Genomic DNA, 14,408 nt, shown 5'->3' with positions numbered 1-14,408 from the left:
ATCTGCTAAACATGTGTATGGACCAATAACATCTGTTAAATATGTGTATGGACCAATAACATCTGTTAAATATGGACCAATAACATCTGTTAAATATGTGTATGGACCAATAACATCTGTTAAATATGTGTATGGACCAATAACATCTGTTAAATATGTGTATGGACCAATAACATCTGCTAAATATGTGTATGGACCAATAACATCTGTTAAATATGGACCAATAACATCTGTTAAATATGTGTATGGACCAATAACATCTGTTAAATATGGACCAATAACATCTGTTAAATATGTGTATGGACCAATAACATCTGCTAAATATGTGTATGGACCAATAACATCTGCTAAATATGTGTATGGACCAATAACATCTGTTAAATATGGACCAATAACATCTGTTAAATATGTGTATGGACCAATAACATCTGTTAAATATGGACCAATAACATCTGTTAAATATGGACCAATAACATCTGATAAATATGTGTATGGACCAATAACATCTGTTAAACGTGTGTATGGACCAATAACATCTGTTAAATATGTTTATGGACCAATAACATCTGTTAAATATGGACCAATAACATCTGATAAATATGGACCAATAACATCTGATAAATATGGACCAATAACATCTGCTAAACATGTGTATGGACCAATAACATCTGTTAAATATGGACCAATAACATCTGTTAAATATGGACCAATAACATCTGTTAAATATGTGTATGGACCAATAACATCTGTTAAATGTGTGTATGGACCAATAACATCTGTTAAATATGTTTATGGACCAATAACATCTGTTAAACGTGTGTATGGACCAATAACATCTGTTAAATGTGTGTATGGACCAATAACATCTGTTAAATATGTTTATGGACCAATAACATCTGTTAAATATGGACCAATAACATCTGATAAATATGGACCAATAACATCTGATAAATATGGACCAATAACATCTGCTAAACATGTGTATGGACCAATAACATCTGTTAAATATGGACCAATAACATCTGTTAAATATGGACCAATAACATCTGTTAAATATGTGTATGGACCAATAACATCTGTTAAATATGTGTATGGACCAATAACATCTGCTAAATATGTGTATGGACCAATAACATCTGTTAAATATGGACCAATAACATCTGTTAAATATGTGTATGGACCAATAACATCTGTTAAATATGGACCAATAACATCTGTTAAATATGTGTATGGACCAATAACATCTGTTAAATATGTGTATGGACCAATAACATCTGCTAAACATGTGTATGGACCAATAACATCTGTTAAATATGGACCAATAACATCTGTTAAATATGGACCAATAACATCTGTTAAATATGGACCAATAACATCTGCTAAACATGTGTATGGACCAATAACATCTGCTAAACATGTGTATGGACCAATAACATCTGCTAAATATGTGTATGGACCAATAACATCTGCTAAACATGTGTATGGACCAATAACATCTGCTAAACATGTGTATGGACCAATAACATCTGCTAAACATGTGTATGGACCAATAAAACTTGATTTGATTTGTGTGCCAACCTTCCCAGTGCTTTACAGTAACCACAACCTAGATGACTGAGCATGTGTGCCAACCTTCCCAGTGCTTTACAGTAACCACAACCTAGATGACTGAGCATGTGTGCCAACCTTCCCACGAAGCAAAGTACAGAGAGATCCTTGATGAAAACCTGTTCCAGAGCGCTCAGGACCTCAGACTGGGGTGAAGGTTTACCTTCAAACAGGACAACGACCCTAAACACACAGCCAAGACCACGCAGGAGTGGCCCAGCCAGAGGCTGGACTTGAACCCGATCGAACATCTCTGGAGAGACCTGAAAATAGCTGTGCAGTGACGCTCCCCATCCAACCTGACAGAGCTTGAGAGGATCTGCAGAGAAGAATGGGAGAAACTCCCCAAATACAGGTGTGCCAAGCTTGTAGAGTCATACCCAAGAAGACTCGAGGCTGTAATTACTGCCAAAGGTGCTTCAACAAAGTACTGAGTAGAGGGTCTGAATACTTATGTAAATCTGATATTTCAGTTTTTTAAACATTTCTAAAAACCTGTTTTTGCGTCGTCATTGGCGGGCATTGTGTGTAGATTAATGAGGGGGGAAAACGATTTAATCAATTTTGGAATAAGGCTGTAACGTAACAAAATGTGGGAAAAGTCAAGGGGTCTGATTCCAACAGTTCACCCAAGTGTTTTGATCTATATCACAAGTCCAATCTCAATCTGTCTCAACACTACTGGCCTGTCTATTCTCCTGAGACACTATTGAGCAGGCCACAGCCAGGTCCATTTATAAGGTCCACTGCAGTGGCAATACTTCACCAGACATACTTCTGTTTTCACAATGTCCTACACACAGAAACACAGGAGGAATACAAACAGCATTGATGGTTTCACCCAGCACAGTTAGGCAGGCAGGCAGACCGATAGGCAGGCAGGCAGACCGATAGGCAGGCAGGCAGACCGATAGGCAGGCAGGCAGACCGATAGGCAGGCAGGCAGACCGATAGGCAGGCAGGCAGACCGATAGGCAGGCAGGCAGACCGATAGGCAGGCAGGCAGACCGATAGGCAGGCAGGCAGACCGATAGGCAGGCAGGCAGACCGATAGGCAGGCAGGCAGGCAGACCGATAGGCAGGCAGGCAGGCAGACCGATAGGCAGGCAGGCAGGCAGACCGATAGGCAGGCAGACAGGCAGACCGATAGGCAGGCAGACTGACCGACAGGCAGGCAGGCAGACCGACAGGCAGGCAGGCAGTCAGACCGACCAACAGGCAGGCAGGCAGACCGACAGGCAGACCGACAGGCAGGCAGGCAGACCGATAGGCAGGCAGGCAGACCGATAGGCAGGCAGGCAGGCAGACCGATAGGCAGGCAGGCAGGCAGACCGATAGGCAGGCAGGCAGGCAGACCGATAGGCAGGCAGGCAGGCAGACCGATAGGCAGGCAGGCAGGCAGACCGATAGGCAGGCAGGCAGACCGACCAACAGGCAGGCAGGCAGACCAACGGGCAGACCGACGGGCAGACCGACGGGTAGGCAGGCAGACCGACGGGCAGGCAGGCAGACCGACGGGCAGGCAGGCAGACCGATAGGCAGGCAGGCAGGCAGACCGATAGGCAGGCAGGCAGGCAGACCGATAGGCAGGCAGGCAGACCGACCAACAGGCAGGCAGGCAGACCGACGGGCAGACCGACGGGCAGACCGACGGGCAGGCAGGCAGACCGACGGGCAGGCAGGCAGACCGACAGGCAGGCAGGCAGACCGACGGGCAGGCAGGCATCAACAGAACCAAGGACTAGATGATATGAAACTGAACCATGGGGATTCAGAGCATCAACAGGACCAAGGAGGACTAGATGATATGAAACTGAACCATGGGGATTCAGAGCATCAACAGAACCAAGGACTGGATGATATGAAACTGAACCATGGGGATTCAGAGCATCAACAGAACCAAGGACTAGATGATATGAAACAGAACCATGGGGATTCAGAGCATCAACAGGACCAAGGAGGACTAGATGATATGAAACTGATTGATGGGGTTTCAGAGCATCAACAGAACCAAGGACTAGATGATATGAAACTGAACCATGGGGATTCAGAGCATCAACAGAACCAAGGACTAGATGATATGAAACTGAACCATGGGGATTCAGAGCATCAACAGAACCAAGGACTAGATGATATGAAACTGAACCATGGGGATTCAGAGCATCAACAGAACCAAGGACTAGATGATATGAAACTGAACCATGGGGATTCAGAGCATCAACAGAACCAAGGACTAGATGATATGAAACTGAACCATGGGGATTCAGAGCATCAACAGGACCAAGGAGGACTAGATGATATGAAACTGAACCACGGGGATTCAGAGCATCAACAGAACCAAGGACTAGATGATATGAAACTGAACCATGGGGATTCAGAGCATCAACAGGACCAAGGAGGACTAGATGATATGAAACTGAACCACGGGGATTCAGAGCATCAACAGAACCAAGGACTAGATGATATGAAACTGAACCACGGGGATTCAGAGCATCAACAGGACCAAGGAGGACTAGATGATATGAAACTGATTGATGGGGATTCAGAGCATCAACAGAACCAAGGACTAGATGATATGAAACTGAACCATGGGGATTCAGAGCATCAACAGAACCAAGGACTAGATGATATGAAACTGAACCATGGGGATTCAGAGCATCAACAGAACCAAGGACTAGATGATATGAAACTGAACCATGGGGATTCAGAGCATCAACAGAACCAAGGACTAGATGATATGAAACTGAACCATGGGGATTCAGAGCATCAACAGAACCAAGGACTAGATGATATGAAACTGAACCATGGGGATTCAGAGCATCAACAGGACCAAGGAGGACTAGATGATATGAAACTGAACCACGGGGATTCAGAGCATCAACAGAACCAAGGACTAGATGATATGAAACTGAACCACGGGGATTCAGAGCATCAACAGGACCAAGGAGGACTAGATGATATGAAACTGAACCATGGGGATTCAGAGCATCAACAGAACCAAGGACTAGATGATATGAAACTGATTGATGGGGATTCAGAGCATCAACAGGACCAACAACAACAAAAACCAATACAAGGACTCATCATATGCCTGGTCACATTACTCACCTTGAGAATATGGTATCCCACGATGCACTTGGACTTGATGAGGACCTGGTGTATCATGGAGTAACCGTGGTAACAGTCCATCTCATTGATACGGTGCTGGTTGTACTTGGCCAGAGAGAGTAGCACCTGGACATAGAATCACATGTTACAACTCTAGAATGGACATAGAATCACATATTATTACTGGTGTCCCAGTATCACGTCACGTTACAACTCACTGGGGTCCCAGGAGCACGCCACAACTCACTGGGGTCCCAGTAGCACGCCACGCCACAACTCACTGGGGTCCTAGGAGCACGCCACAACTCACTGGGGTCCCAGGAGCACGCCACAACTCACTGGGGTCCCAGTAGCACGCCACGCCACAACTCACTGGGGTCCAAGTAGCACGCCACAACTCACTGGGTTCCCAGTAGCACGCCGCGTTACAACTCACTGGGGTCCCAGTAGCACGCCGCGTTACAACTGACTGGGGTCCCAGTAGCACGCCACGTTACAACTCACAGGGGTCCCAGTAGCACGCCACAACTCACTGGGGTCCCAGTAGCACGCCACGCCACAACTCACTGGGGTCCCAGTAGCACGCCACGTTACAACTCACTGGGGTCCCAGTAGCACGCCGCGTTACAACTCACTGGGGTCCCAGTAGCACGCCGCGTTACAACTCACTGGGGTCCCAGTAGCACGCCACGTTACAACTCACAGGGGTCCCAGTAGCACGCCACGCCACAACTCACTGGGGTCCCAGTAGCACGCCACGTTACAACACACTGGGGTCCCAGTAGCACGCCACGTTACAACTCACTGGGGTCCCAGTAGCACGCCACGTTACAACTCACTGGGGTCCCAGTAGCACGCCACGTTACAACTCACAGGGGTCCCAGTAGCACGCCACAACTCACTGGGGTCCCAGTAGCACGCCACGCCACAACTCACTGGGGTCCCAGTAGCACGCCACGTTACAACTCACTGGGGTCCCAGTAGCACGCCGCGTTACAACTCACTGGGGTCCCAGTAGCACGCCGCGTTACAACTCACTGGGGTCCCAGTAGCACGCCACGTTACAACTCACAGGGGTCCCAGTAGCACGCCACGCCACAACTCACTGGGGTCCCAGTAGCACGCCACGTTACAACACACTGGGGTCCCAGTAGCACGCCACGTTACAACACACTGGGGTCCCAGTAGCACGCCACGTTACAACTCACTGGGGTCCCAGTAGCACGCCACGTTACAACTCACAGGGGTCCCAGTAGCACGCCGCGTTACAACTCACTGGGGTCCCAGTAGCACGCCGCGTTACAACTCACTGGGGTCCCAGTAGCACGCTACGTTACAACTCACAGGGTCCCAATAGCACGCCACGTTACAACACACTGGGGTCCCAGTAGCACGCCACGTTACAACTCACTGGGGTCCCAGTAGCACGCCACGTTACAACTCACTGGGGTCCCAGTAGCACGCCACGTTACAACTCACAGAGGTCCTAGTAACACGCCAAAACCTATCCACCTTGGTAAAGGAGAACTTTCATTCAAGATCAAATATTGTATAAAACAATGCATTTGTATTCATATCGGCTCAGGTGTTGTGTTAAATTACTGTCTGGCTTGCAGGTTAACTCAGTGGGTCTCAAACCTCTCCTCTGAGACCATTCCAGCACCTGATTCCACCTGTCAACTAATCATCAAGCCCTGGACAAGGTGTATCAGGTGAGCCAGTTCAGAATTACCACACAACCGTGTGAAACGTCTGGAGGTGCCAGAGGAGACATCTGAGAACCACTGATTTAATAAGGATATCGGTGTACCTGGAGGGCTAGGGCCTGGGTCTGCTCGCTGTCACTTAGCTCCACCACCTGGAACACACACACACACACACACACGAGAGAGAGAGAGAGAGGGGAGGGACATTATATAACAGAGACAGAGAGATTGGCGTGAGAAGAACACAGTGAATCCAGCCTGTCTCGTGTAATTTCCTTCAAGTAGAAATGTCATGACAGTTATGTTGAAGAAGCTTCCTCACAAAAATACAGAAAAAAGCTTTTGAGGCCTTCCACACCAAATGAAACCAGCAGCGAGACTAGCATCATCAATAGACCCAAAGAGGATTACGAAGGACACGGTTCCTCATATCAATAGTATGTAGACTATGTCCTACCCGTGCAAAGAGGAATACGAAGGACCCGGTTCCTCCTATCTTGTGGAGGACGTTCTGCAGGCCCTGTGGTTCTGCAGGCAGCATGGTCCTGAGGATGTGTGTCTCCAGCACCGCAGACTGAACCTCTCTAGAGCTGAAGGGTCTCTGAGACACCATGGTCTTAGCTTGACCCTTCAGACGGATCACTGGCTCATAGATGGTATACACCCTGGGGCTGCTGGGGGCGTACACTACTGCCAGACACTCCTGTAGAAACAGAGAGATATGGTATCATAGATACACCACACAGACACTCCTGTAGAAACAGAGATATAGTATCATAGATACACCACACAGACACTCCTGTAGAAACATAGAGATATAGTATCATAGATACACCACAGACACTCCTATAGTGTCTGTGAATTATTAGCAGAAAGAGGGACTCAGACTTACTATGAGAGCTGCTGTGTCCACATCCTTGTTCTTCATCATTAGCTCTCTGACAGTGTCACACTTCAACGCGTCCGTGGTGACGTACTTGGAGAAGGTCCCACTGGGCTTACCGTACTTACAGGGCATGATAGACGTGAGGTCTGGACCAGAGGCATACAGGTAGAATGCCTCCTCTGACCCGATACGGGAGCCTAGTGGGGAGAGGGACAGACAGAGACAAATTCAACTAAGCTACCCTCCTCGTTTCATTTCGTTTAAGAAATGTTTTGTAACAGTACAGGCAGAATTAATACACCCCTGTTCTCCAGCCCAGAGAAGGCATGGTCCCAGAGAACAGCCCTGTCCTCCAGAAGGCATGGTCCCAGAGAACAGCCCTGTCCTCCAGAAGGCATGGTCCCAGAGAACAGCCCTGTCCTCCAGCCCAGAGAAGGCATGGTCCCAGAGAACAGCCCTGTCCTCCAGAAGGCATGGTCTCAGAGAACAGCCCTGTCCTCCAGAAGGCATGGTCTCAGAGAACAGCCCTGTCCTCCAGAAGGCATGGTCCCAGAGCACAGCCCTGTCCTCCAGAAGGCATGTTCCCAGAGAACAGCCCTGTCCTCCAGAAGGCATGGTCCCAGAGAACAGCCCTGTCCTCCAGAAGGCATGGTCCCAGAGAACAGCCCTGTCCTCCAGAAGGCATGGTCCCAGAGAACAGCCCTGTCCTCCAGCCCAGAGAAGGCATGGTCCCAGAGAACAGCCCTGTCCTCCAGAAGGCATGGTCTCAGAGAACAGCCCTGTCCTCCAGAAGGCATGGTCTCAGAGAACAGCCCTGTCCTCCAGAAGGCATGGTCCCAGAGAACAGCCCTGTCCTCCAGAAGGCATGGTGCCAGAGAACAGCCCTGTTCTCCAGCCCAGAGAAGGCATGGTCCCAGAGAACAGCCCTGTCCTCCAGAAGGCATGGTCCCAGAGAACAGCCCTGTCCTCCAGAAGGCATGGTCCCAGAGAACAGCCCTGTCCTCCAGAAGGCATGGTCCCAGAGCACAGCCCTGTTCTCCAGAAGGCATGGTCCCAGAGAACAGGTGTACCTGTGGATATATTTCAAGGCCTACCTTCAAACTCAGTGCCTCTTTGCTTAACATTATGGGAAAATCAAAATAAAGCAGCCAAGACCTCAGAAAAATTTGTAGACCTCCACAAGTCTGGTTCATCCTTGGGAGCAATTTCCAAACGCCTGAAGGTACCACATTCATCTGTACAAACAATAGTACACAAGTATAAACACCATGGGACCACGTAGCCGCCATACCGCTCAGGAAGGAGATGCGTTCTGTCTCCTAGAGATAAATGTACTTTGGTACGAAAAGTGCAAATCAATCCCAGAACAAAAGCAAAGGACCTTGTGAAGATGCTGGAGGAAACAGGTACAAAAGTATCTACATCCACAGTAAAACAAGTCATATATCGACATAACCTGAAAGGCCACTCAGCAAGGAAGAAGCCACTGCTCCAAAACCGCCATAAAAAAGCCAGACTACAGTTTGCAACTGCACATGGGGTCAAAGATCATACTTTTTGGAGAAATGTCCTCTGGTCTGATGAAACAAAAATAGAACTGTTTGGCCATAATGATCATCGTTATGTTTGGAGGAAAAAGGGGGAGGATTGCAAGCCGAAGAACACCATCCCAACAGTGAAGCACGGGGGTGGCAGCATCATGTTGTGGGGGTGCTTTGCTGCAGGAGGGACTGGTGCACTTCACAAACTAGATGGCATCATGAGCCAAGAAAATTATGTGGATATATTGTAGCAACATCTCAAGACATCAGTCAGGAAGTTAAAGCTTGGTTGCAAATGGGTCTTCCAAATGGACAATGACCCCAAGCATACTTCCAAAGTTGTGGCAAAATGGCTTAAGGACAACAAAGTCAAGCTATTGGAGTGGCCATCACAAAGCCCTGACCTCAATCCCAACGAACATTTGTGGGCAAAACTGAAAAAGCATGTGTGAGCAAGGAGGCCCACAAACCTGACTCGGTTACACCAGCTCTGTCAGGAGGAAAACCAATGATTACACAGTTAAACAAACCATACAATTCTATGCACTAGGACTACGACCAAAGAGTCCCAGCATCAATCTGTTACTGTGGAGTCGGCTGTCATCGAAGTGAGAAAGAAGCAGTCATGCTCCCGAGTGGTGCAGCGGTCTAAGCCACTGCATCTAGAGGCAGTACTACAGTCCCTGGTTCCATTCCAGGCTTTATTACAGTGGTCTAAGCCACTACAGACCCTGGTTCCATCCCAGGCTGTATTACAGTGGTCTAAGCCACTACAGTCCCTGGTTCCATCCCAGGCTGTATCACAGTGGTCTAAGCCACTACAGACCTTGGTTCCATCCCAGGCTGTATCACAGTGGTCTAAGCCACTACAGACCTTGGTTCCATCCCAGGCTGCATCACAGCGGTCTAAGGTACTACAGACCCTGGTTCCATCCCAGGCTGTATCACAGCGGTCTAAGGTACTACAGACCCTGGTTCCATCCCAGGCTGTATCACATCTGGCCGGGGAGTCCCATAGGGCGGCTCACAACTGGCCCAGCGTCGTCCGGGTTAGAGTTCGGCCGGGGTAGAGTTCGGCCGGGGTAGAGTTCGGCCGGGGTAGAGTTCGGCCGGGGTAGAGTTCGGCCGGGGTAGAGTTCGGCCGGGGTAGAGTTCGGCCGGGGTAGAGTTCGGCCGGGGTAGGCCGTCATTGTAAATAAGAATTTCTTCTTGACCATCTTGCCGAGTTTAATAAAAGTTAAAAAAAAAAAAAAAATAATAATAATAATAATAATAATAATAATAATAATAATAATAATAATAATAATAATAATAATATATATGCTTTAAATGACCAGCAGAGAGCAATGTTGAGTTATAGCCCCAACAACAACACAGAGAGACAGATGTGTGCAAGTGAGAGAGAGAAGGTACCAAGGGGTTGGCTGGGACAGATTAAAACACGGACAGAGACACAGGCCAGAGGCAGGATGCCAGCCAAGGCTCAGGCCAGAGGCAGGATGCCAGCCAAGGCTCAGGCCAGAGGCAGGATGCCAGCCAAGGCTCAGCCCAGAGGCAGGATGCCAGCCAAGGCTCAGCCCAGAGGCAGGATGCCAGCCAAGGCTCAGCCCAGAGGCAGGATGCCAGCCAAGGCTCAGGCCAGAGGCAGGATGCCAGCCAAGGCTCAGCCCAGAGGCAGGATGCCAGCCAAGGCTCAGCCCAGAGGCAGGATGCCAGCCAAGGCTCAGCCCAGAGGCAGGATGCCAGCCAAGGCTCAGGCCAGGATATGTGCTTTATTACTGGTTGTTGAATGTGTATGTTTCATTTATTCCATATGGGTTTTACAGCTCTTTTTTATGGTGAGACCTCAGAGGAGCTCTCTCACACACACAGCTTGGTACCGTTAAAGAGCAGCACAGTGCCCATGTCGTACTGTCCACCATGTCTGGTCACGTCCTCACTGTGTCCCGTACAGTGTCCCAGCAGACAGAAGGTCTTGTTGCTGTCTGAAGACAGGCTGGACTTCCTGGGTAACATGTAGTCCAGAGACACCTCACACTTCCTAGATGGGGACCAATCAGAAAACAAGAAAAACACATTACGGTCATGTTCATTAGGTATTAAATTGAAGAAAATGGACGGAAACAGGGAAGGATTCCCCAATGGACACAGTCCTGCTTTAGTCTGGGCTATCTTTACTGAAACAACCATGTTGTCAAGGTCATCTTTAGTCTGGGCTATCTTTACTGAAACAACCATGTTATCAAGGTCATCTTTAGTCTGGGCTATCTTTACTGAAACAACCATGTTATCAAGTTCATCTTTAGTCTGGGCTATCTTTACTGAAACAACCATGTTGTCAAGGCCATCTTTAGTCTGGGCTATCTTTACTGAAACAACCATGTTGTCTTGGCTATCTTTAGTCTGGGCTATCTTTACTGAAACAACCATGTTATCAAGGTCATCTTTAGTCTGGGCTATCTTTACTGAAACAACCATGTTATCAAGGTCATCTTTAGTCTGGGCTATCTTTACTGAAACAACCATGTTATCAAGGCCATCTTTAGTCTGGGCTATCTTTACTGAAACAACCATGTTGTCTTGGCTATCTTTAGTCTGGGCTATCTTTACTGAAACAACCATGTTGTCAAGGCCATCTTTAGTCTGGGCTATCTTTACTGAAACAACCATGTTGTCTTGGCTATCTTTAGTCTGGGCTATCTTTACTGAAACAACCATGTTATCAAGGCCATCTTTAGTCTGGGCTATCTTTACTGAAACAACCATGTTGTCAAGGCCATCTTTAGTCTGAGCTATCTTTACTGAAACAACCATGTTATCAAGGCCATCTTTAGTCTGGGCTATCTTTACTGAAACAACCATGTTATCAAGGTCATCTTTAGTCTGGGCTATCTTTACTGAAACAACCATGTTGTCAAGGCCATCTTTAGTCTGGGCTATCTTTACTGAAACAACCATGTTATCAAGGCCATCTTTAGTCTGGGCTATCTTTACTGAAACAACCATGTTGTCAAGGTCATCTTTAGTCTGGGCTATCTTTACTGAAACAACCATGTTATCAAGGCCATCTTTAGTCTGGGCTATCTTTACTGAAACAACCATGTTGTCTTGGCTATCTTTAGTCTGGGCTATCTTTACTGAAACAACCATGTTGTCAAGGCCATCTTTAGTCTGGGCTATCTTTACTGAAACAACCATGTTGTCTTGGCTATCTTTAGTCTGGGCTATCTTTACTGAAACAACCATGTTATCAAGGCCATCTTTAGTCTGGGCTATCTTTACTGAAACAACCATGTTGTCAAGGCCATCTTTAGTCTGGGCTATCTTTACTGAAACAAGCATGGTGTCAAGGCCATCTTTAGTCTGGGCTATCTTTACTGAAACAACCATGTTATCAAGGTCATCTTTAGTCTGGGCTATCTTTACTGAAACAACCATGTTATCAAGGTCATCTTTAGTCTGGGCTATCTTTACTGAAACAAGCATGTTGTCAAGGCCATCTGGACAGGGTCCTACCTGACTCCGTTGACCCATAGGGCAAGGCGTCCGTGGATGTTCTTCTTGCCCTCAGGCTGCTGGGTGTAGCTGATACCCAGGTGATGCCAACTGCCAGGTGAGACTAGCCCCTCCCCTGACACTGCCTGGGCCAGTAGCCCCGCCTTCATCTCATCATTAGGGTCAATACACATCCTGAGGAGAGGAGACCGGGCAAATCAGTTAGTCAGTCAATCAATCAGTCAATCAAACAGTCAGCCAGTCAGTCAGCCAGCCAATCAGTCAGTCAGCCAGCCAATCAGTCAGTCAGTCAGCCAATCAGTCAGTCAGTCAGCCAATCAGTCAGTCAGTCAGCCAATCAGTCAGTCAGTCAGCCAATCAGTCAGTCAGTCAGCCAATCAGTCAGTCAGTCAGCCAATCAGTCAGTCAGTCAGCCAATCAGTCTGTCAGTCAGCCAATCAGTCTGTCAGTCAGCCAATCAGTCTGTCAGTCAGCCAATCAGTCTGTCAGTCAGCCAATCAGTCTCTCAGTCAGCCAGTCTCTCAGTCAGCCAGTCTCTCAGTCAGCCAGTCTCTCAGTCAGCCAGTCTCTCAGTCAGCCAGTCTCTCAGTCAGCCAGTCTCTCAGTCAGCCAGTCTCTCAGTCAGCCAGTCTCTCAGTCAGCCAGTCTCTCAGTCAGCCAGTCACTCAGTCAGCCAGTCACTCAGTCAGCCAGTCACTCAGTCAGCCAGTCACTCAGTCAGCCAGTCACTCAGTCAGCCAGTCACTCAGTCAGCCAGTCACTCAGTCAGCCAGTCACTCAGTCAGCCAGTCAGTCAGCCAGTCAGTCAGCCAGCCAGTCAGTCAGTCAGCCAATCAGTCAGCCAGCCAGCCAGTGAAATGTATCACATCGGTGTCCTTTGCTGCCCACCTGAAAGTGAATACTCCCGTGGAGAGGTCAGCCCAGACCTGCAGCATCATAGCTTTGGAGCCCATCGAGAGAACGTGTATCAGGCTCTCCTCCACCACCCTCTGCCCATCCGGGATGGTCCCCAGGTTGGGCTCCAACGTAGGAGCCTTCCCCTCCTCTGGAGCGCAGAGAAAAACATACAAATCCATCCACTTTTCAATAGAAAGATAAGAGAAGCTGTGATTAATTATGTTAAACTGATCCAACACACAGGGTTTGGTGAGTTACTTTCTAAATGTAGTCCGTTACAGTTAGGCTACTAGTTACCTGTAATCCGTAATGTAGCTAACTTTTGGATAACTCAAAACGAGTAATCTGATTACTTTCAGTTACTTTTAGATTACTCCCAAACACAGTAATCTGATTACTTTCCGTTACTTTTAGATTACTCCCAAACCCAGTAATCTGATTACTTTCCATTACTTTTAGATTACTCCCCCTTCAAGAGGAGGGGCCTGCCGAGTGGCGCAGTGGTCTAAGGCACTGCATCAAAAAGGCATTAGGAATCCAAAAAGGAATTTTACCAATTGAATGACAACTATTGCAGGATTTTACATACATGGCCATAAATGGATGTTGCATTTTACTTGATGGGTTAGGTATGTTTTGAACCCTTTCTACTACAATACAGATAACAGCATCATTATGCTATATATTTACATAACAAACCAAAGTCTGTCAGATTTCCTTGATCTTCAAAATTAGGACTTGGAAATATTGATTAGAGCGTAACACAAAAACGAAGTGTGGTGTAAATTCACCACCAGGGAAGTCAATCTGACATGAATCCTCCCGTATTATCAGTGTGCCGTAGAGGTTAAAACCAACTCAATGCACCGTAGTACACATCTCAATCAGGAGCTCTAATGGGGCAGTCCCAGCAGTTGTCTTATATTTGGCTATAAATAGTTATATTTGCATGATTTAGCATAATTAATTAATCATAACCGTTTTGTTTCCTTCATGTGATCAACCAATATTGGTTCATAACATGTAACTGATCAATACCTCACAAGGCTTCTTCTCTCAAAGCTGAGCCCTTGAAACTGAAATATTTTTCGTTCTCAAAACAAAGGTCTGGGCGTAGTGCCAAATTGCAGCTACTGATAGTGAGGA

General features: G+C 47.5%; 1 protein-coding gene across 6 annotated transcripts in view; it reads right to left on the bottom strand.

The window, feature by feature from the left end:
• The window catches only part of lyst (lysosomal trafficking regulator), a 246,824-nt gene that overhangs the window by 109,832 nt on the left and 122,584 nt on the right, over positions 1-14,408 (bottom strand). For all 6 annotated transcript variants that reach the window (XM_090201712.1, XM_090201714.1, XM_090201715.1 and 3 more), the window contains exons 20-26: positions 13,254-13,410; positions 12,366-12,539; positions 10,730-10,890; positions 7,315-7,505; positions 6,880-7,125; positions 6,527-6,574; positions 4,717-4,842 (exon numbers count right to left, since the gene is read on the bottom strand). In XM_090201712.1, coding sequence (XP_090057838.1) covers positions 4,717-4,842; positions 6,527-6,574; positions 6,880-7,125; positions 7,315-7,505; positions 10,730-10,890; positions 12,366-12,539; positions 13,254-13,410 — 1,103 coding nt within the window. The remainder of the gene's footprint in view (positions 1-4,716; positions 4,843-6,526; positions 6,575-6,879; positions 7,126-7,314; positions 7,506-10,729; positions 10,891-12,365; positions 12,540-13,253; positions 13,411-14,408) is intronic.

The sequence above is a fragment of the Oncorhynchus mykiss genome, chromosome 16 (assembly GCF_057628025.1).
Source record: "Oncorhynchus mykiss isolate SJ-2025 chromosome 16, ASM5762802v1, whole genome shotgun sequence".
Classification (NCBI taxonomy): domain Eukaryota; kingdom Metazoa; phylum Chordata; class Actinopteri; order Salmoniformes; family Salmonidae; genus Oncorhynchus; species Oncorhynchus mykiss.
This window is presented reverse-complemented; position numbering and strand designations above follow the sequence as displayed.